Genomic DNA, 25,042 nt, shown 5'->3' on the forward strand with positions numbered 1-25,042 from the left:
TTTCAGAACTCTCTTCAAGTTGTTGGAAGAATGCATCGAGGAGGGTGCAGAGAGCGGAAGAGCTAAATCGCTCTTTAGGAGGTTTGAAACACTGCAATGCATTATTTTTAATGAATAGAACGGTATTCACTCAATACGTTAATTTGAATCTAACTAATATTCAAATTATGTGTTTTTATAATAATTTTCAGATAATCCCTTTATCTGTTGCCCAACAGTAAGCGTTATTATTTCGAAACACGTAAAATGTTCAATCAAGAGATGTAAAAGCAGAAAGGCCATGCAAGATCGCCTATTTGAATCATCATAATATGATTTACCATTAAGGAGTTTTCTGTTCCCTAATGATGATGATGATGATAAACATTGCTTAAAGCGCAAATCACAGTGATAACATCACGTCTCTACGCACTTCGAAAAACAAAATAAGTGAAGAAGGAAAAAACTCTTTACAGAGGAGTACATAATCGATGATGTACATGAATATATTATCTTACAAAAAGGAATTGGTTAAAACATTTTACTGAGTTTTTTTTTTCAGGAATGAGACGATCGTTGAAAAACTCCTCTCCAACTGGATAGCCATCTGCATGTATCGATACCTCAAGGTAGTTACAATAAACAACATTATTAAAATGAATTAAAACGTGGTCGTTTATAAATTGGATTTTGAACGTTTTCAAACTAGGCCAAGACATGGAAATCTTAGGTAACAAGCTGATTTTTTTTCAGGATAGGTCCAGGAATGTGCTGAGAATAACATACTAAAAGTCCTCGAAAATCCTTTTGAGGGGGTTTCCGTAATTCGAGATGGCGTCTAAAATGGCCGCCATTCAGCGAAAATGGACATAACTCAATCATTATTCGCACTAGACATCAAATTTGGTGCATGTTTTATGGTTTAACCCTGAAAAGGACTGGAAGGCCATGATGCCCCCGCCCCCCCCCCCCCTCCCCTCGACTCTGAGCGATATTTCCAAAACGCAAAAAGATAGCTCCGCAAAATCTTACGACTTTTTACTTTTAAATTTCGTGCAACTTTTGAGACCAATTTCGTGACATACGGGTATAGCATCGGGACGTCACGTGGCTTTTTACGAAACAGTGCCATGCCAGAAATGGCTCATTTTTATACTTTGTGTACAAATTCTAAGAGAGATGAAATTCATAATAGGGTGATTATTTTTCGTTCTAATTCGTCTGCATAATCAATTTAGGTTTAATTTTGTTAACTGGTCTGTAGTAATTTCCATTGAAAAAAAATGAAAAACAAACGATTAAAAAACATAGAAATCCATAAGAAATTCTAAAAATAAAGAAATACATAAGGAAAGAATGGCTTTCCAAATTTGAGTCTTTTGTGGAAAACATTTTAATTAGATTAAAAAGATGATATCAGCAAAAAAAGAAGGAAATTTGAAGTGAAATTGGGTGTTAAATATGCAAATAATGTTTTTCATGAATAAATATGCATTTTGCATTCATAATGAAAAATAATAATTTTCAGAATTTTTTCTATGCTAGCTTGTAGTTTATATGGTAAAGAATGTGCGTGCCATGTTTCGGCGCGAACGGCGGCCGAGATCGGAAGGGGGGGGGGTATAATGCCCCCAGTCCTCAATACATCTCAAATAGCCCAGCACTTTTAGGGTTAGAGGGGTAAAAAGATCTGGTGATACAGGTTGGAATCAAAATCAGCAAACCAGAGTACTTAAAAATCTAAGATGGCGTCCAAAATGGCTGCTAAAGCCTAAAAATCAACAATTCATCTATTTCTTATTGTAATGTCTTTTTCATTTTGCTTCTATTCAATGATTTTAATGGTCAAGTAGTACATAAGCACAAGTTACAAGGACAGTCAGTGGTCAAATATGTCCCAAAATCCAAGATGGCTTCCATGTAGACTTCATGGAGTCTAAAATGAGTGCTTTTACTTACAAATAGACATAATTCATTTGATATCTGCCTGAGATATATGATTCTGATATCTAATCCATGGCTTTACGTGAATGGCAGCCATTAGGACGCCATCTTGGATTACGGAAAACCCCCAAAAGAGGATTTATGAGAACTTCTAGTATGTTATTTTAAACATATTTCTGGACCTATCCTGAAAAAAAATCAGCTTGTTACTAGAAATTTCCCTTTTAAGGCCTAATTTTGACCTAATACTCTAGGCCTAAACGATGGAAGTGGATAAAAAATGTTTCAGAGACATCGTAAATAATTGTCTACTTCTTCCTCGTTTTCAAATCTCGAGAAAAATATATATGCAAGAGACTGTGGTATATTAATGCGCTATCCCCCCTGTTACACCCACAAATGTAATAATCGCCCACAAATGTAATAACGCCCACAAATGTAATAACACTTTACCCACAAATGTAATAACGCCCACAAATGTAATAACACTTTACCCACAAATGTAATAATTTCACCCACAAATGTAATAATGCACTTTACCCACAAATGTAATAAGTTTTGATCGCCCACAAATGTAATAATGACTTTACCCACAAATGTAATAAATTTGAAGGGATTTTTGGCGAATCTGTTCTAATCTAAAATCCTATAGTAATGCGTTCATATAGCACAAAAGTGCAAAGTCTTTTTTCCAGACCCGGTTAATAAAACATTAAAGTACAATTCCAAAGTCTTTTTCCAGACTCGGTTGTTTCAAAAATTATAATATACGTCCAAAGTCTTTTTTCCAGACCCGGTTAATTCAAAAATTATAATGCAAGTCCAAAGTCTTTTTTCCAGACCCAGTTAATTAAAGAATTATAATGCAAGTCCAAAGTCTTTTTTCCAGACCCGGTTAATTCAAAAATTATAATATACTTCTAAAGTCTTTTTCCAGACCTGCTATTTTCAAAATTATTATAAGTCCAAACTAAGATACGATAATGATATTCTAGTGGAATAAAAATGAGAATCGAGCTTAGTCTTTTCTCCAGACCCAGTTAATTAAAACTGGTGGAAAAGTAACAAAGACCCCAACTCTCTTGTAAATGTTAAATAACACGGAAATATAGCGCAGTCTTTCCTCCAGACCCAGATCTTTCAAATAAGAAATGAATAATAATAATAATAATAATAAATTAGTAATAATAAAAAAAGCAAACAAAGACCCACGATCCTCTTTTTGTTGAATACCATGGAAATATAGCGTAGTCTTTCCTCCAGGCCCAGATCTTTCAAATAACAAATTAATAATAATAATAAATTAGTAATAATAAAAAAGCAAACAAAGACCCACGATCCTATTTATGTTGAATAACATGGAAATATAGCGTAGTCTTTCCTCCAGACCCAGATCTTTCAAATAAGAAATGATGTACAATAATAATAAATTAGTAATAATAAAAAAAAGCAAACAAAGACCCACGATCCTCTTTATGTTGAAAAACATGGAATATAGCGTAGTCTTTCCTCCAGACCCAGTTATAAAAGTCATTTAAAACACAACAATAACAACAACAAAACAAAGACCCTGCAATCTTATCAACATTGAATAACATGGAAATATGGTGTAGTCTTTCATCCAGACACAATTATTTCAAAATAACCAAAATCATTAAAAAAGAATAACAGAATCTAAGGCCCAACTATCCTTCAAACTAAGAACCTTCAACAAATTTATAAGTTTAGAGAGTGTTCTTTATTCCAGAACTTGTCATTTCAAAAATAAGATAAATTAAATCCTCATAACTAAGACTCAATTATATTCTTGTGCCTGTTCAACATGAATAAGATGATTGGGGGAGTATTTCATCAACATTTATGTCCGACAAGTTGTCAGATCTGACAACTGTTCTTGATTTTGATTGGCTAAGAAGCAGTGCTACCAGTGTCGGATAAAACGTCAGTCAACAACTCCTTTCATGAAATGCTCCCCAGGCTCTAAGTGTTGATGTTGGTTTTTTTTATTATAAATTTCTTTGCCTGGAAGAAAAAATGAATGTTCAATTACATCATTTATTACAGGATGTTAGGCTGGAAGAGGGTTAATTTTTTTTTGTTCTTTTTTTTTCATAAACTGGTCTGGTCAAATTAAGTATGCGTTATCACAAGGGTTTTATAGCTTGGAATATGCTGGGTCTAAGTTTTAAGATTAATGTTTCGCTTAATTTGTATTTTAAAGAGAACTGGGTGAGGGGTAAAGACAACACTCTAAGCACAAGCATTTTAAGTGGGTTTAAATTTTGAAGATTGGTCTTAGCTGTGATTTCTTATCAATATTTGTTTATCTTTTAAATAATCGGGTCTAGACGAAAGACTAAGCATAATACTCGTGTTATTCCACAAGACTAAAAATATGACAAAGTCTTTTGTTTTTAAGATTGTTTATATCATTTTTAGATTACTGGGTCTGGAATAAAGACAACGCTCTAAACATGTGCTTTTCTACATACATGGTCTTAATTTGGAGGATTGTTGGTTCTAAGATTCGTTTTTGGGGGTTGGGTTCTATTGATTGTTTCAGTCTTGAAAAAATTGTGTCTGGAGGAAAGTCGATCTTCGACAGTCGGTCTTCATGTTATTCCACAGTAATTAGATTATTGAGTATTCGTTTTAGAATATTTGTAAAAACTATTTTATTTTTTTCAAATAATAGCCAAGTCTGGAGAAAGGATGTTTGCTTTACCCATGCATTATTACAATGTTTTGTAGGGGTCGTAGTATTATTAAAAAAAAAAAACTGGGTGTGGGGTAAAGACATATTTTTTTTACTGGGTGAAACTTTAGAAAATTGGTCTTAGATTTGAAGTTTTTTTATTCATTTTTTAATAGCCGGGTCTGGAGGAAAGACTTTGGACTTATATTGTAATCGCTTAATTATCCGGGTCTGGAATAAAGACTTTGCACTTTTTTGCTATATGAACGCATTGCTATAGGGTTTAGGTTTTAGTTTTAAGTAATCGGGTCTGGAGAAAAGACTACGCTTGATTCTCAATTTACTCTTAGCGCATATATTCACAATATACGCTGTATAAGTTAAAACAACAACAAATACATTAATTCCACCAGTTTTAATTAACTGGGTCTGGAGAAAAGACTAAGCTCGATTCTCATTTTTTTTCTGGAATACCATTAACGTAACTTAGTTTGTACTAAGGAAAAAAGACACTGGAAAAAAGACTTTGGACGTATATTTTAATTTTTTAAACAACTGGGTCTGGAAAAAAGACTTTGAACTTATATTATAATTTTTGAAACAACCGGGTCTGGAAAAAAGACTTTGAACTTATATTATAATTTTTGAAACAACCGGGTCTGAAAAAAAAACTTTGGACTTGCATTATAATTTTCTAATTGACCGGGTCTGAAAAAAAGACTTTGGACGTATATTATAATTTTGAATTAACCGGGTCAGGAAAAAAGACTTTGGACGTATATCATAATTTCAAACAACCGGGTCTGGAAAAAGACTTTGGACTTGTACTATAATGTTTAATTAACTGGGTCTGGAAAAAAGACTTTGTACTTTTGTGCTATATGAACGCATTACTATAGGATTTTAGTTTAGAACGGATTCGCCCAAAATCCCTTCAAATTTATTACATTTGTGGGTAAAGTCATTATTACATTTGTGGGCGATCAAAAATTATTACATTTGTGGGTAAAGTGCATTATTACATTTGTGGGTGAAATTATTACATTTGTGGGTAAAGTGTTATTACATTTGTGGGCGTTATTACATTTGTGGGTAAAGTGTTATTACATTTGTGGGCGTTATTACATTTGTGGGCGTTATTACATTTGTGGGTGCAACACCCCCCCCCCCCCCCCCAATCATTTCAGACTTCGGTTTACAGATATCAGATCTTGTATAAGTTATATTATCACTACCATGTGATAAAAAACTAATACCTCCTACCTGAATTGCTATCTGTATATGAGAGAAATGTAGGCGATGTCTTAACTCAGAAGAAAGATATCGAGTACACAAAGAATATGTCTTTGTTTCCTTTATATTTTTCCCTTACGCATTTATTAATTTCATATCTAATCCTTTCTTTTCAGTGATAATTAAAATCCTATTAAGTATATTACATTAAACAATTCTCCATGTTGATGTGATGAATGCTTAGTACAGCCATTACTTGCATCTCCAAGACCACATAGCACACGCTGTTCTGCCCCGCAATTTTCCAAAGATATTATATCGAAGAGCTGCAACTGTTTAGAGTTTATTCATAAGGGCGTAGGCTGGTTTGAGGGTAGGTGGAACTAAAATGGTATGGGGTGCACATCTTGGGGAGGTGGAATTAATGTTTGGAAAATCAGCTGTTGAAAGCAGAAGGGCTACAAATTTCGTTTTGCTTTCGGATCTCCTCTTCCCAAGCAGGAGAGCGCACGTGCACCTTCCCAGTTTACGCCCTTGATTCACTTTTATATTCCACACTCTGTAATTTTTTTGTGATATCTCCCCCCCCCCCCCCCTCTGTTATCGTTACATAATTTATATAAACCTACATAATCAGGAACATTTTATTTAATCGAACTAATGATCAAATTACCCCAATCATTTAATTTTCCAAACAGCGTCATGCGGCCGAACCTCTGTACTTGCTTTACCAGTCCATCAAGATACAGGTTGAGAAAGGACCAATTGATATCACTACAGGACAGTCTGTCTTCTCATTGAACTTTGAATGCCTCTTGGAAGAAGAAGTGGAATTCAACGAACAGGTATTCTACTTTTATTCCCATTCATGTGCCTTGCAAACAGTGATGATCGAGAATAATATATATGTTTCATTGTAAGATTAAGATAAGATAAGATTTATTTTATTTATACACGGTTAAAAAGCCCAAACAGTTCACAGACTGATTTCCATTGGGGCCGTGTGGAACATGCAATTGACAAAGTAAACATTTTAAAATCAGTGTATAACGAACAATATATATGGAAAAGGAACATCAATGAAATATTACAAGACAATCATTGAAACGTGAAGAGGAGGGGAGGAGAAGGAAAAAAAAAAAGGAAGAAGAAGAAGGGAAAAGTGAGAGGGAGACGAAAAAGAGAAAAGACAACAGAGAAGATAACAGAAGAAGAAAAAGAATAATAATGATAGTAAGAAAAAGACGAAGAAATTATATACCGTTTTCAAAAACATCAATAATTTACAACATGAAATATCTATCGGTAAATTGGAACAAAGCGGTGCATACATGGTAATAGTAAATGTGTACATGGTAAAGTAAAATGTCAAAGTAAATACATGTTTCTATAATGGACAAACAAGTACAAGAAAATTAATACAAGTCATGATTTATCAATGATAAAAACTAAACATACAAAAATGTCTGGAAAATTTATGATAACTAAACATAACTAAACATGCACTGAAATTAATTATAAAACTTATATAGTTAATACTCATGCCATATAAAAGCAAAACATATGAAATGGTTGGAAAATAATACATGTACTGGGGACAGAAAATTAAACAGAAAAATAGTCATTGTGATCCATATCACACAGATAATCTCTTTAGACCTGTTTTGAAATTATGTTTCGTTTGTGCCGCTTGAATATTAGTGGGTAATGAGTTCCACATACTGGCGCCTCTGTACATAAACATGCGCTTTGCAGATTCAGACTTTATTTGCATTATTTCCAAATTGAGATTCCCACTTCTTGTGTTATGTGATCTTTCTTTAAGGGAAAATCTATTGATTAGATATGAAGGGGCTAAGTTATTGAGTATGTTAAACATCATTATTGCAACACTTTCATTCCTTTTCTTTTCAAGTGTATCCCAATTTAGTTCATTTAGATTTTCGTTTCCCGATGAATCCCAGGCGGTATTATTGATAACGCGAGCTGCCCGATTTTGAATCTTTTGGAGGTTATCTTTTAAACATTTGCCGCAATTTCCCCATACTATATCACAATATGACAAATGAGATGAAATCAGGGCGTTATAGACTAGAATCATTGTATCCTTGTCAACCATACTTCGTATCGATTTTAGCATAAACAAACCGCTACTACATTTCTTCTGCACATTTTGAATGTGTTTTCCCCATGACAGATTTTCATCTAAAATTACTCCTAAATGTTTACACTGGGTAACTCTTGTTAGGGGGGTTCCATCAATGTGAATATTTAGCGATTCATCTTTGAATAGTTTCAGTCGATTTCTAGTTCCTAGGACAATATATTCAGTTTTTCTATATTCAAACTAAGCTTATTGTGATCAAGCCATCGTTTCACATTTTGCAAATCTTCATTGATTTTGTTTTCTAGATCAGAGTAGTTGTTACTTGCATAATATAAAATAGTGTCATCTGCATACATACTTATTTTGCAATTTCTAAGAACTAAAGGTACATCATTAATATGTAAAATGAAAAGAAGCGGCCCTAAAATGGACCCTTGACGGATTCCAGATTTAATGGGTAATAAATCAGATGATATACCATGCACTGTCGTTTTCTGGCATCTTCCATATAAGTAACTTGCAAACCATTCAATTGAGTGATCCCCAATTCCATATTGCTTTAATTTCTGGATAAGCAATTCGAAATCAACCGTGTCGAATGCTTTTTTTAAGTCTAGCATGACAGAGCATACTAATTTGCCTTCATCAAAGCTTTTTAGCCATTCATCTGTTGTATTGAGTAATGCCGTTGCTGTAGAATGTAATGGCCGAAAGCCAGATTGGTAGTCATTAATCAAATTGTTCCTGTTCAAGTATTCATACAATTGATCAAACACTATACGTTCTAGTAGCTTAGATAAAATAGGTAATATCGAAATTGGCCTGAAATTAGAAGGTTCATTTGCACCGCCTTTATGTAAGGCACTAACTCTTGCCTTTTTCCACTCCGTAGGTACACATGCAGTAGAAATAGACACATTTATAATATGTGCCAAGGGTTCAGTTATACATGGTATCGCTATCTTTATAAGTTTCATTGGTATCATATCACATCCCATCGCTTTGCCACTGGCAAATGGCGGCAGATTGTACGATTCAAGTTAGGGTAAACTTTCACCAGGTTATTTTCAACAATTTCATTGTCTATGTCTGAATCACTGCCGGGCAATCCTGAGTCATAAATAAGCTTTATAGCAAAACCAATGCTCGAAATTGTTATTCCTTTAGGAAGTTTGAATGAGAATGAGTTTGTACCTGGGTTGCCTTTGCATTTGTTTGTGGTAACACTAGGTGCCATAATCCTTCCGGAACATAAGGCTGTATAATATCACGCAATATTGATTATTCCAAGGAACTAAACAAATTCCAGGTTGATGATTCCAACAAACATACGGAGTAAAATACCATCCACATAAAATAAACAGGATACAAACGAGTTTATCCTGTGTTATGATTGAAGAAGTTTATTGCGACGATCAAAGAAGACCAGCACAGTATTGTACAAACGGGACTATGGTGCAGTATAGTTCCTACAGAGTACACACAAAATAATTAGGTCTCACTCAAACAAATTCCATAACTTCGTCATATTCACAAGTTTGCTAATACTGATTGCACAAGAAGTAGAAATACGATATATTCTACACAGATTTAATCGTATGATTATAGGTGGATATATATGAAAACAGCAAAAAAAAAATAATAAAAAAAGGTACGCATGTGTGAAGGACCATGACCAAGTTAATATGTAAACATTAAAAACAAAAACTATTGTCTGGTGTCGTAACAATGAAATTTAAAGTTGGGAACTTAAGACGTTATTTTAGTGTATTCATTCTTTTTTTTCTAGTGGGGGTATTGCTAGGTCCGAGGTCAGTTTTGATTGAACAACCAATATAATGATAATAATGACAATAATTGCATTTATTTAGCGCTTTTTCCAGAGGATACAAAGCGATGGCAAAAGACAAGTGAAGGTTCATGGTGTGATTTTAAGATGTTTTTGAAGAGGTCAAGAGAAGAGCGGTTTTGGAGAGATGGAAGAAGCTTGTTCCAGAGACAGGGGGGGGGGGAAGAGATGAAAAAGGTTGAAGCGGATTTTTTTTCTGGATTTTGGAATGACATAGGAAGGAGCAGCTGCAGAACGAAAAGAGTATGTAGACCTTTGTTGCCGAAATAATGAATAACGGGAGGAAGGAAGTGTGGTTGACAGAGATTAAAAGGTTTCAACAAGTATTGGATAATGGATTCTATCAGAAACAGGTAGCCAATGTTTATAAGTGAAGCAACAGTTGCCACTGATGCTAATTGCAAAGGTGGCGATGGTGAGGATGGCCATGGTCATAATTGAACCTTACAAAATGTTAGAGAACAATAGCTATGGTATCGGTAACGTTGGTGGTGGTATAATTGATGGTGATATTTCATATTCATTATCATGATTATGATCAAAGTGAAAGTTGACTTGGACCAATGAATGATGAAGATGGAATGTGATGATAGCAATCTACGTATAATGGTGAGCACCTGTAAGAAAGATATTGCAGTCTTTGCTTGGAAAAAGGGTCCTTTTTTATTTCAAGCACGTCCTTTTAAAATGAGTTGGTAAAATTAATGTAAGAAAGTTTTAATAACTATTTAAAAGTTTAAACACTGTTAAATAACTTGTTGGTGGATTGATGGGCTTAAACAACTTGCTGAAATTTGTATACAGTGTTTTTAAAGTGTTTGGTGTTGATAATATGGATAAAGACGGTTGTGATAGTGTGGTCTAGTCGCAAGTCGTGTGGTCTAGTGGTTAGAACATTGGACTTATGATTGAAAGGTTGTGAGTTCAAATCTCAGCTCTGCCGTTATCTCCACTTAAACCCCACCCCCCCCCCCCCCCAAAAAAAAAAAGAGTAATTTTGTTGTCTATAAAGGTCAGCCCCTCTGACTGATTAACCTTAACGTAATATCTTGAATATTAATTGATTATGTACTAGCCTGGCGTTGATACAACAGAAAGCTGCTTTGCCGAGTTCCTATGGGAATTAGAATAACAGAAACTTGCGAAAAGAAGTAGTAATGTAAATAGCATAAATGCAGTCTCTTATGTTTTCTTTATAAAATGAAACATGGACTCAATATCAATCATGCCAAAAGAAATATTTTAAAAAGGTGGCAGTGGTTGCAGCAATTACTCTTTCTTATTTTTACAGACCTTATCGGTTGTTGGCAGAGACAAAAGACACCTGTACTACGTCAAGGTTCTTGATGTTGATTGCATGACTCAAGTAAAACAGAAGATACTGGACGCTGCGTACAGAAACAGCCACATCATACAGCAAAACAGGGCTCACGAGATGGATCTCCGTAAGAACTTATATCTGCTTAATATGGTTGGTTTAAAGGTGCACGATCCAAAGATTCGGAGCGCGCAGGTAATAGTAGTGCGGACGATGCACGCTACGCATAATATACGACGCGAACGCAGATACCATATTCCAAATGCCCAATCGTACGCTACAGCTGCTGTTCGAAGTTTATGGCTGGTTGGCTCCTCCTCCTCATTTGTGAAGTGACGTCAGCACATGTTTGGGCCATAGCCGATGTTGCCAAAATCAACCCATCGTATGCAGGGGCAGCGAAAGCGGGGGTGGGAGGAGGTGCTGGAGGCTTCAGCCCCCCCCCCCCCCCACACACACAAAAACGTACAAAAACGTAAAAATGACCATATGATTGTGATTGTTTGCATGGTAACCCCCCCCCCCACACACACACACACACATGTGTACTGTGCATGTGTGCACGCGACTGGCTGATAATTGACAGCTGCATGCTACATAGGTTACGTAGATCTATGTATGTACAAATCCGTCCAACGGCGCCGCGGATCGTGCACCTTTAAATACATTCATAAATTGAGTTTGAAAATGAAAGCAAGTGCGCACGTCGATCGACTTTGCAGTTTCCGTAAACGTTTTGCTGTTGTTTTGGCATTCATCAAGAAGATGGAGCAAATTGTGGTTTGCCTTGGTTTGCATACAATTGACAATCTTTTTCTTCCTTTACTCTATTGTCAGTGTGGTATCATCCTGGTGGGGAAGAGAGGGTCTTGAAAGATCAAGATGAATTCAACAAACTTGTAGAGAACTCCAAAGGCGCATGTTACATCAATACCATCAAGACATATGCGGTGAGTTGGTAATGACATGCATAACGATAGTTTTAGTGGCTGGAGGGTTGCGCGTATTACAAAAAAGTATATACCACTTACCTCTATACCCTCGCATCAAGCATGATCGCTGCAAGCAATTCCCGTCTAGGTTGGGTCACTGCTTCATCCAGAAGTATGAATCTATGGGAGGGGAAAAAATGCACAGGTTACCTTTATACACTGTACCGGGGGGGGGGGGGGGACACTTCCATTGACGAGTGGATACCATGCGCGACCATGGGGTCTCGAATAGTACCCTATACAAGTATTTTTCATATTCTGAAAATGCACCCCTTGACAAGTATTGGCGTGTGAAACCCTACCCTTAACAAGTATTGGAAACAAAACGATACTCTTGGCAAGTATTCCTTGAATTGAACCCCTAAACAAGTACAGAGATATTTTAATTGTTATATGTCATGGACGTCGGTTTTACCTTTACCTACATGTACATCATTACGGTCTCACCTCTCACACATTTCGCAAATCGGACTCTAAACACGTAGTGTTGACTGTTGGGGCAAAAAGTACATCCTTTATAAGTCATTTTAATTGTTTTATACCATCGAAAATTTGACCCTAAACACGTTGCTTCCTAGCAAAATAAATACCCTTTTTTCATTATTTTAGTGTTTTGACACCCTTATTACGTTACGTACGCCACGTGCCCTTTCTTCAAAAAGACATCCTTTTTACGTGTTTTGGGGGGGATCGTGCATGGTATCCAATCGTCAATGTAAGTGCCCCCCCCCCCCCCACCGGGACACTGTAGTACAAATAATCTCCACAATGCGTTCCAATTATTCTGTAAATAGCTACAGGCTTGTATTAGCGTACTGAATTATCAGTTTATCGGATTGACCACAAACACACACACAAAACAGCAATCACTTCCTTAAAAAAAATTGTGTGGCCTTAAAACAAATATCATTAAGAAATTACCGTTGGTTGTGGTTGAAGCAAATAAATTTTGTGATTCGAGATATTCCTAATTCCCTGGAATATACTTGAAAGGTAGGTATGTTTCTCTCATTTCATTATTATGAATGGTCATTCATTTTTTTGTAGTAGGCCTAATTGTTATCGCTCTTATATGTATGATGTTCATTTTGCTCTTCATAGTATCATGAAAATAAATCGTTCCTTTGATATTATCAATTTGTGCAGGTTCCAGACAGTAGCAGAGTGGCCCTTATTACCAAGTCATCCACCAATGACGCACGGGTATACGAGCCTGTGACCCCAGGGGTGCAACTCTTCCAACAATGTAAAATATGGGTCCGAGGCCCGGGGGGCCACTTCCATTCATGAGTGGATTATATGCGCGACCATGAGATCTCAAAAAGCACCCTAAACACGTATTTTCCATATTCTGAAAATGCACCCCTTGACAAGTATTGGCATGTGAAACCCTACCCTTAACAGGTATTGGAAACAAAACGATACTATCGGCAAGTATTCCCTGAAATGAACCCCTAAATCTTGAAAAAGACATCCTTTTTACGTGGTTGTTTGGTCGCGCATGGTATCCACTCGTCAATGTAATTTGGGATAATGGTACTGCTGTCTATTTTAAAGTCCAAATAAGATTGTTTAGCCATCTTTTATGATGTTCTTAATGGGTATTTGTTCCTTGACTTAGATAGAGTTCATTACATCTTCGTAAACGTTTTTGAACCTGCTTATAGGTCATCCTATTATCTCATGATGTTCAACATGCATGACGATATCTCGTCAAGAATTTTAAACCATCTTTTGATGTTCAGAATGTTCATTGGTTTTTGACAATGTTTGATCAGAAGTTATAGACCTCTAAATTCGTTTTGAACTGATATAGGTCATCATTTTTGCCATGTTTAACATGCATGGCGGTATTTATCATTATGTTCCACGTAGTTATAATCTATTGAGGTACAGTCGTATGGAGGACTTTTGTCTTTTACTCTCATTGGACAATGATAATACCGTCCATCTAGATTCCAAATCAGATTGTTTAACCATCTATATGATGTTCATAATGGGTATTTGTTACTTGACCTACTTAGATAGAGTTCATTACCTCTTCGTAAACGTTTTGAACATGCTTATAGGTCATCCTATTATCTGATGACGTTCAACATGCATGACGATATCTCTGTTCTATTCAGTCTTATTCTGTAATGGCAAAGAGTATCTATTGAGATACAGTCTTATGGAGGACTTTTGTCTTTTACTCTCATTGGACAATGATAACAACTTTTAATAAGAAATATTTTTATACTACACTTGGCAAGGGTAGGGGGAAAAAACGACATTTCGCTTACCAAGATACTTTTATTTTAACTTTCATTCAATCCATTCATTATTATTACTATTGTATTTTATGTAATTGTAGTCTGGGGATTCTTGAGGTTTCTTTTAGTGTTTTTGTTTTTTGTTTTTTGTTTTTTCTTTTCTTTGTTTTCTTCTATATCATTGTTAATGAATAGGCGTTTTCCTTGTGCTATATGTAACAACAGCGTGAAAAATAACCAAAAGGGGCTACTTTGTACATCTTGCAATTTATGGGTTCATATTTCTTGTGTCAACATTGCTTTGAGGATTTATAATGATGATTCAGAACTTTTCTTAGATTGGAAATGTCCAAAATGTATAATGAAAGAATTACCTTTTTATAATGATACTTCTGATACTTTAAACCTACCGATTTATAGTGAACCATTTGTTGGACATGACGAAAGAAATTGTAAATATCGGGAGTTATCATTAAAGGGATTACGTTTTGCGCAGTTAAATGTTGTAAGCTTATTGAGGAATATTGATGAAATACGTTCAATTCTCATTGACAATCAAATTCACATATTTGCACTTAATGAAACGAGATTAGATGATAGCATCAATGATGGTGAGGTACTTATACCAAATTATGAAATAATCCGTAAAGATAGAAATAGAGTAGGAGGTGGAGTTGCAATTTACATCCACGAAACTTTGAAATTTACGCTATTAGAACATGATTCTTTGTCCTCGATAGAAGCAATAGCGATTGTTACTCATTTAAAAAACACTCAACCTATTATATTTGTTAATTGGTACAGACCTCCTAATTCCCATAGTGCGGTTCTCGATTACTATGAACAAATGTTATCTTTTGTTAGTGGATTTAACTATTCAATAATAATAATGGGAGATGCAAATTTTGATCTAAAACGCCCGAGTAATTCACAGACTTTGAAATACAATCAAATCAATAGTATTTATTCGCTAGAACAAATTAATACTTCTAAATATACACGAATAGTGGGCGGTTCCGCAACACTAATTGATCATATGCTTACAAATTCTATAAATAAAGTGAGGTCTTTTGGTGTAATCGATAATGGGCTTAGTGATCATGCTATGAGTTTTCTCATTTGGAAATCACATTCAATAGGTACCCATGAAAAATATATTACCTTCAGGAAGTGTAGAAATATTGATATCAATCGTTTTAAGTCTGATGTTAAAAACCAAAATTGGAATGAGATAGAAAATTTTGATGATATAAATGATGCGGTAAAAAGGTGGGAAGAACTTTTGCTAGAGGTTGTGGATAAACATATGCCATTTAAAACTAAACGTGTAAAGAATAAACACTCTCCCTGGCTTAATGAACATCTCTTCAACTTAATGAAACAGAGAGATCGAATTAAACGTAAAGCTAAATCGAAACAAGAGGAAAGGTTATGGGTAGAGTATAGGCGCTTAAGAAATAAAGTCACCTATGAAATTAAAAAAGAAAAAAAGAAATATTATTATGAAAAATTATGTCAAAATCAAACTAGAAATGAGTCTTGGAAAGTATTAAAATCATTTATATCAAATCGTAATGTATCATCTGCTAACCATTCATGCACTGGTGACGCTTTCGATACTGCTAACAAATTTAATCTACATTTTGCAAGTGTTGCTAACAACGTATCTATTGATGAAACGCAAGGTTTAACAGATTTTCCCCAAGTACTTGATATTGATGATATATTTACTTTAAACAAGATACAAGAAAGTGATATTTTGAAAGAAATCAATACACTTAAAAACAAAAAGTCTGTTGGAGTTGATGGTATATCTACATTTATTCTTAAGACTTGTGCAAATGAATTAGTCCCCTCAATAACCTATTTAATAAATAAATCTATTGTTGAAGGAAAAGTACCAGGTAAATGGAAAGTTGCCAAGATAATACCTTTACACAAAAAGGGGGACAAATCGAATCCTGATAATTTTAGACCAATTTCATTACTCCCATGTGTTTCTAAGTTACTTGAAAGGGTCATTCAAAAACAGCTATTGCATTATCTGAATAAAAACCAAATCCTCATTTCTGAACAATCAGGATTTAGACCTAAACACTCAACTACGACAGCACTATCAAAGGTTACTGATGAATGGCTTCTTGCCATGGATAATGGGGATTATACGGGAGCCGTCTTTTTAGACTTACAAAAAGCCTTTGACCTAGTCAATCACCAAATTCTTTTATCTAAACTCTCTCTTCTTGGAGTTACTGGTAAATCACTCGATTGGTTCTTAAGCTATCTTTCCGATCGCAAAATTAAAACTTGTTTGAATAATGTCTTTTCTTATGAATATGTAATTTCAAATGGTGTACCCCAGGGGTCTATATTGGGTCCGCTTCTTTTTGTCATATTCATAAATGATTTGTCATGCTCTCTTCATAAATGTTCTTTTCATTTATATGCCGATGACTCTGTTTTATATTTCTCGGACAAAAATCCACTTGTAGTTGAAAGAACACTTAATAATGAACTGAAAAATGTTGCAAATTGGATGAGCAAAAATCGATTAAAACTTAACTGTAATAAAACCGTAAGTATGTTTTTAGGTACTCGGCATATGTTGGCAAAACATAAAAATCTTCACTTACGCATTCGCGAAACAGATATTCAAATGGTAGAAAGTGTTAAATATCTTGGAGTTTTTATAGATAGGGAACTTAAATGGAATGTTCATTTTGATCACATGTGTTCAAAAATCGGTAAAATGATTGGTTTCCTTGGCAGACTTAGGCGATTTGTTAATGAATCTAGTTTAAATTTAATATATTCTTCGGTTATCCTTCCACACTTTGATTATGCTGATATTGTTTGGCAATCTGCATCGAAAAAGTATTTGGATTTATTGCAAAAGCTACAAAATCGTGCAGGAAGAATTATTCTAAAAATCGATCCATATTTGCATACTTCATCCTCATACATCCATGATATCTTGAAATGGAAGACTTTAAATACCCGGCAAAAGGAACATATGTACGTAATGATGTTTAAAGTTTTGAATAATTTTGCACCTGATTATATGAAAACACAATTTTCTCGTAAAACATACCCTTACTCTCTGCGTACTGAAAATCATCTCAGTCTCCCAAAACCAAAGTCAAACAGCTGTAAACGGACATTTTTGTATAGGGGGGCTACACTTTATAACAAATTACCAATTAATTTATCGTCTAGTTCAACGATTCAGTCCTTTAAATCAAATCTTCAATTGTATCTCGGTTTTCCATAATCATTTTGCCTGTTGCTTTCTTTGTAGTGAAGTTTCTTTCTTTTCATGCACTAAATTAAGTTTTGAAGTTTTGTGTATATTTTTGTATATTTGCTTTATATGCATGTATTTATGTTTTAAAGGACCCCATGGAAGAACAGCGGTATTTTATTAATACCGCTGAAATGGGCCATCCTCCATATGATCTGTATGTTATGTTAAATTGAGCATGTATATATTTTATCTTTTTATGGAAATAAATACAAACAAACAAACAAACAATGTAAGTGGCCCCCGGGGTCCGAGGGGGTCACAAGGAAAAAATATATATGAAAATCGTCTTTATAACTCACAAGGAAAAATATCAATGCAAATCGTCTTTATAACTTATGTCAAAGGGTTAAATATAATGGGAATATGACGATAGAACACGGGGTAGGGGCATCTGAGACAACATCGCAGACTCCGCTATTTAACTTGCTTGATGTTTCACTTTTTCGGATTAAAGTTAAAAAATGAATAAAGAGATTAATCAATCAGTCATTATTCAATTGCATAATGCAATTTTATTAGATGGACAAACCAACGAAAGCTTTAATTTAAATCCATCGAGAAGTCAGCTGTTTGTGCTTATAAGCTATCTAGTATAAATATTACACATTCACCACGTACATTAATCAAAATTGTATTGTTAATCATTAATCTCCTTTATTGTTTTACTAAGATGTTGAGGAAACAGGAACCGATGATATTCCCAGCAGAGACTACGTGCGAGTCCGTACGATGGATGCCAGCGGACAACGTCTCATCCACTTAGTAAGGAATTTGTTTTTATAACAATTAAGATAACTGTTAATACAGATTTTGTAATAATGATAGTACGGTACAGATCGCTCTCATCGGCGTCCAGAAAAGCCTTTGGCACTAGCTCAGAAACAGTTCTATCCGAACAGGTAAAGAAAATGTTTGCGACATCAATCAAATTAATCATCGAAATCGCCTAGTGTAACTCAAAAGATGAAATCATCATTCTGTCCCCCTTTTTGTACAAAACGATCCGTTAAACCAGGGACGTCCCTGGTTGAACGTACCATCCCCCTTTTCGCCAATTACAGGTTCGCATATACTGTATAAGGACTGTCTCAGAGAAAATACGATTTTTTTTTTCATTGTCTTTGATTATTTACATTCTAGGTTCCTGAGAACCAAGTTCCTACGGACAGCAGCAGTAAATCCAAGACTAAACTTGATCGTGAATTCTTGGCACCTCGTTTGCTTGTCACCAAGGTTAGCAATAATCATTTACTACTCCATTTTCCAAAATTATATTGTGCCGTCCTCATTTCACATTGTATAAAGTGTACATGTACCATCTGAAATCATAGATTAAAGTATTGAGAGCTGTGAGAGTGGCATTAGTATTAACCGACCAATATTCAATGATATAGGACTACCTTTATATGACACAACGAAAACATATTGGCCCAAATGAACTCTAACAAAGTGTCATGTGGTGGCTCAGTGGTAGAGCGACTGCCTCATGAACGGGGGTCGTGGGTCCGATCCCCGGCCGAGTCATATACCAAAGACTTTAAAAATAGGACCTTCTGCCTACTTGTCTCAAGCTCGACGTATGATAATGGAGAAGGGTAATAATAAACATATTATGTTCTGCAGGGCCCGCTGGAAGAACACCTCATAGCTGAAAGTGGCTACCCTTGGTAAATAAGAGTTGTTATTATTATCAATATTATTATTATTGTTATTATTATTATTATATCATTAATATTATTAGTATTAGTATTACTATTATCATCATTATTATGTTAATATTATTATTAATATTATCATTATTACTGTTATTGTTATATAACATTTATTGAGCAGAAAACAATCCAACCGCGCCTTGACGGGTTCCTAACATGCGTCTTCAAGAAGCCGGCCGAAACACCACTCACCATCAAGCATCTCTTTGACTTCTTTGATAAGATGGCGGACAAGTACTGCGACGAGAAGCCAGAGGAGATTGCAGAAGCTTGGAAGAGCAGCAGGTAATCAGGACTATCACAGTCTCGCGCTCTTTTGGTCACTTAATTGCACACAGGACAAATTGTTACAGGTCATTTGCAATTTTAATCAAAGGCATGCCTCTTATTTCCTTCTCCGGTCGACAATTTTTACTTGACGAAGCTTTATAGAGGTTATGAGAGGGTTTGTTGATTTTATTCCCATCAATTTGTGACGTCAGACGTAAGAAACTAGTAAAAAAATATCCTTGACATTCCACTATGTCTTGTCCTAAATAACAAGGCAACTAAAATAATCAGTTAGAAGACTACTCTAGGGGTAATCATTTTGGACTAGAGGGTGACGATAGTTTTAAATCTTAGCTCTGATATTCCTGCCAGCTGCTGCAATGCTATTCATGCATGGGCGGAAATCCCAGGGGGACGTGTCCCCCCTACCATTTTGGAAAGGGGGACATAATATCAAATGTCCCCCCTACTATTTGTGGTCTTTTATTATGGAAAAAATACATAATTCAAAATCGAAATTATACACATGTATCCTCGATTTTCGAAATATATATAAAACAGTTTTTGTTAAGAACTTGGATAGGAAAAGAAAAGGCATACCGGCCCGACTATTCTCGAACTCGCATCTAGCCCTATATGCCAGCCAAAGAGTGATGACATTGATGGCATCGATTGCCATTGTCAATTTCATAACTAATAAAAATGACGAAAAAAGAAAATCGCCTCTGGATACTTATAAGTAAATTTTAGTGCATAGATTGTAGACTAGAATGTTCCATACTCCGTAAAAACATACCTTTGTTAAACCAATTCATTTTCCCTTTATTCCAAATTTACTTGGAATTTAAGAATATTTTCATTGTTCGCGTACTCAGGAAAAAGAATTGTTTTCATGAGTTATTACTAATCCTTCGCAGTGAATTTTAACTACGTTTAATCCCCCAAAATTTGTTTTAAAATACTATATTAACGAGACTTTTATATTCCATTTTTACACAAAATTCCTGCCGTTGGAGAGGTCATCATAGGTAGGTCAAGGGGGGCGAAGCGGCGGCCCGCCCCCCCCCCCCCCCCCCCATTGGCGGCGCAAAATAGGAAGGTGAGAAGAAACAGAAAGAAAGGACGAGGAAGGATAATTGGAAAAAGGATAACTTTCAGGTCATTGTATAAAGATTTAAAAAATTCGCTCGCGCTTTGCATTAATACACAGCCATCTCTTTATTTCAAAACATGCTTAAAACTTTTTCACTTTTTAGATCGCAATATATAAAATCAAATCATTTATTTAGGAAGATATCCATCTTTTTCATAATTTGTAGGTTTAAATCTCAAAAACAAATTCACTCGCGCTTTTCGCTCGCATTGTTTGAGATAAAATGGTTGTTCTATATTTCAAAAGTGCTTGAAAGATCCAGTTTTCAGATCTGAGTAAAAAAAATCATTTCGCGCTTCGTGCTCGCATCAGTAATATGGTTGAGTCGGATACTATCTTGTTTATTGCTATAAGGTGCTATTAGGCCGGAAATGACATATCTTCAGCACAAAGTTCGCGCTCGAATCTAATATTGTTTAGTAAAATTCCTATCCTGTTCATGATTTGAAAAAGTGTTACGATTGTCCAGTTTTAAGGTTGGAAAGTACAAAACTTTCAGCTCACGCTTCGCGCTCGCATTAATTGTTTAGATTCCTATCCTGTTCATATTGTGTTTTTTTAAGTACTAAGGATGTCCAGTAATTAGGTTGTAAAATGAAAAAAAAAAATTCCACCTCTTGCTTCGCGCTCGCATTAATTGTTTAGATTCCTATCCTGTTAATAATTTTTTTTTTTTGTGCTAAGAATGTCTAGTATTTAAAGGTTGGAAAATCAAAAACTTTCACCTCTTGCTTCGCGCTCGCATTAATTGATAAGATTCCTATCCTGTTCATATTCTTTTTTAAGGTGCTATGAATGTCCAGTTTTTAGGTTGGAAAATGAAAAACTTTCAGCTCGCGCTCGCATCTATTATTTAGTTAAATTCCTATCCTGTTCATGATTTGAAAAGTGTTACGAATGTCCAGTTTTTAGGTTGAAAAATCAAAAACTTTCACCTCTTGCTTCGCGCTCGCATTAATTGATTAGATTCCTATCCTGTTCATATTCTTTTTTAAGGTGCTATGAATGTCTAGTTTTTAGGTTGGAAAATGAAAAACTTTCAGCTCGGGCTTCGCGCTCGCATTCATTGTTTAGATTCATATTCGGTTGATTATTAAGGGCTAAGAATGTCCAGTTTTTAGGTTGGAAAATCGAAAACTTTCAGCTCGCGCTCGCATCTATTATTTACTTAAATTCCTATCCTGTTCATGATTTGAAAAAGTGTTACGAATGTCCAGTTTTTAGGTCGGAAAATCAAAAATCTTCAGTTCGCGCTTTGCGCTCGCATTAATGGTTAAGGTAGGTTCGAATCTAGTTCATGATCACAAAAAATGTTCAGAATGTTTAATTTCCAGGTCACAATTTATGAAACATCAACATATTTGGGCTCGCGCTCGCATTATTTATTGAGGCCTTTCATCTTTAGTTAGAAATACCTCCCCTCTTATATATATATATACATACACATATAAACTCTTCAAAAAAAGTTTGGAAATCTGACTTTGATCGATAATCCCTTATCGGTTTTATTGAATATCAATGTGTAATTAATATCAATGAATAGATAATTTAATTTTCTTTAAAATGATACTTTACAGGATATGATTGTGGTCCACATGGAGGTGCAGTACCTTGAAATGTGGGGCAAGGTCAAAATTCAAAAGTTGCAAAATGACACAATATTGAAAGTCACTGTTCTTTTTCCGTGGTGATGAGTGAGTTTCTCAGCGGTTTTTTTTTTATTGTTTTTATGCACCTTAACATCAACATTAACATGGAATCAAACACACCTCTGCACAAGCAAACACATAACAAACAAACAGACCATCACTACATAAACCACAACAAAACAAAAAAAAATGAAGAAGCAGGGGCTTGATTTGAATGGATTTTCATCTCTATTGACACCAAACAAAAGAATCATGTTCTGTATTGACCATTCATGACTATTTCTGCTCGTTTTGCAGCTTTTTAATTCAGAACTCATCCAACACTTTTGAACCCTGCTCTTGTCATGATGGCATGATCATAACAAGCATGATATCATTTTAAAGAGAATTAAATGATCTTTTAAATGATATGAAATATGCATTGTGTAAAATTTGGAGTTAGGAGAAAATAATGGCCAAACTCAGATTTCCAAACTTTTTTTGCTCGGTTTGCAGCTTTTCAATTCAGACTTCAGCCAACACTTTTGAATCCTGCTCTTTTCGTAATGGCATGATCATAACAAGCATGGTATCATTTTAAAGAAAATTAAATTATCTTTTAAATTATGTCAAATTGGGAAATGGGAGAAATTAATGGCCAAATTCAGATTTCCAAACTGTTTTGAGGGGTTTATATATATATATGAATGTATGGGTGTGTGTGTGTTTGAGTTAGTAATACTGTAGAACATAAAAACAGAAAACTCAATTGTGTCCCTCTACCTTCAAGGAGATATTTCCGCCCCTGTATTCATGTATGTTGAAAATACAGGCTGCATGTTCCGTTATACGTCAGCTATTGGCTATATACATATGCGATTTTATGTTTTATAGAATTGACCAGTTAGAAACACAATTCAGAGAACTGTTTAAGTAACGTTTCAAGTCAGAATGACTCTTTATTATACATGGTCATAATATCTTTCATGTTATATCTCTAATTCCAGTCTACCACTGCACTACTGGATGACCACTTTGACCCACCCATCTTACGTCTTCGACATGCGTCAGTCGAGGTCTGCTGATCAGAGTGTATCGGTCCTGGCTAACATGCTGGACAATGCATGCAAGAAGATCCGATCTGAAAATACCAAGGTCAGTACTTAGAGAAGAGAGAAAGGTAATGCTACATTAATACTCAAAGTGAAGTTTCGGGCGTCGATTGCATAAAATCGGATGAAAATAAACAGAGCATGGAAAGACATTTGGCGTCAAGAAAAATAAGTCTAAATAACTTGGAAATGACATGAATTAGCTAATTTAATTATTAGATTGATTGATTGGAATAATAATAGAAAGTCGATGATGTGATTGTTTCAAATGGAAGGAACTCGAATTTCCTTCAATATCTTTATTATTTCGAAGAGGCTCTTCTCCACCGTTCATTTGACCATTACCAAACTTGTTGCTCCAGTAATAAACAGCTAAAGTTGTACTAAGTAAACGACTAATTCAAATCTAGGACAAAAGTAAGCCTATTCTCTCTCTTTCTGGACTGCTCTTCCGATGAGGATCAGGTGAGCAGATCAAGTCAAGTCTAATTGTTAAGTTATATCACTATTTGATTTTGATTTTTTTTCAGGATTCTGCACTCAATCGAGTACTTTTTTACAAGGATCTACCTGGATACATCGCTACCATTGGCGATTACTATGAGAGCATTAAAGGACTGACGCCACCAACGGCAGAAGAACTCCAAGATGAATTCCAAACCACCGCAAATGTAATTTTACATTTATTAGTGTTCTATTATAATCCCTAATACTGAAACTAAAATGGAAAATGACTTTGCAAACACGAAAATGGTTCCTCCGCTATCGAAAGAAGAACTAGAATTAAAGTCTAATTTTCGTATCCAATTTTGCTTTGGTTTCAATATGTAAAGAAGATACGCAGAGTTATCGACTAATAATAACAAACATGAGTCATCCGAATTTATAATCCTGTTAAATTGGTAATTGGGGATAATGACAATTCGATGAAAAAATAACAACAGCGATATCAATAACGATTATATTAATGATAATGTGATGAAATAACTGACAATGATAAACTTGGCAATAATAATAAATTACAATGAAAATTGTGACATTATTAATCACTTCCTTATTGTGGGTATCATTGTGTTTAATGAAATCTGAAATTACCGGAATCTGTCTAATCAATATTTTGTTACTGTGTATTAATTTTCGAGTATACATGAAAAAGAACAATAGAGATATAAATCATATTTCCATAGAAATATGTGAAAAATATTTTTTTAACTTTCAGCCTGACTATTTTTCTACTAATATTCCAAAGGAATATAGGGCTACCCTATGTGTGTTTTCATCCTTGCGTAAGCATTGTTTAAAAAAATTGTTTCCATTCCATCTCGTAGGATTTTTCTGGTCTGTTCAGTCGAGTAGCAACCCTTAAAAAGTTGTACGACTTCACCGCTAATGATGCAGGCTCTCTAGTAAGTCGGTTTAGTAGCAAATTCGAATTCATTATTATTTGTGCAAAATAATCAATTTAGGTCAAATGAGTGCTGTGGTAGCTTTTTA

General features: G+C 34.9%; 1 protein-coding gene across 1 annotated transcript in view; it reads left to right on the forward strand.

The window, feature by feature from the left end:
- The window catches only part of LOC129280176 (plexin-B1-like), a 57,459-nt gene that overhangs the window by 30,479 nt on the left and 1,938 nt on the right, over positions 1–25,042 (forward strand). Inside the window, exons 23-34 of the mRNA XM_064112068.1 lie at positions 7–81; positions 542–608; positions 6,550–6,696; positions 11,099–11,252; positions 11,963–12,075; positions 13,264–13,363; positions 18,344–18,435; positions 18,814–18,906; positions 19,507–19,670; positions 23,444–23,591; positions 24,079–24,219; positions 24,877–24,954. Coding sequence (XP_063968138.1) covers positions 7–81; positions 542–608; positions 6,550–6,696; positions 11,099–11,252; positions 11,963–12,075; positions 13,264–13,363; positions 18,344–18,435; positions 18,814–18,906; positions 19,507–19,670; positions 23,444–23,591; positions 24,079–24,219; positions 24,877–24,954 — 1,372 coding nt within the window. The remainder of the gene's footprint in view (positions 1–6; positions 82–541; positions 609–6,549; positions 6,697–11,098; positions 11,253–11,962; positions 12,076–13,263; positions 13,364–18,343; positions 18,436–18,813; positions 18,907–19,506; positions 19,671–23,443; positions 23,592–24,078; positions 24,220–24,876; positions 24,955–25,042) is intronic.

Source organism: Lytechinus pictus, chromosome 17 (genome assembly GCF_037042905.1).
Source record: "Lytechinus pictus isolate F3 Inbred chromosome 17, Lp3.0, whole genome shotgun sequence".
NCBI classification, from domain to species: Eukaryota; Metazoa; Echinodermata; class Echinoidea; order Temnopleuroida; family Toxopneustidae; genus Lytechinus; species Lytechinus pictus.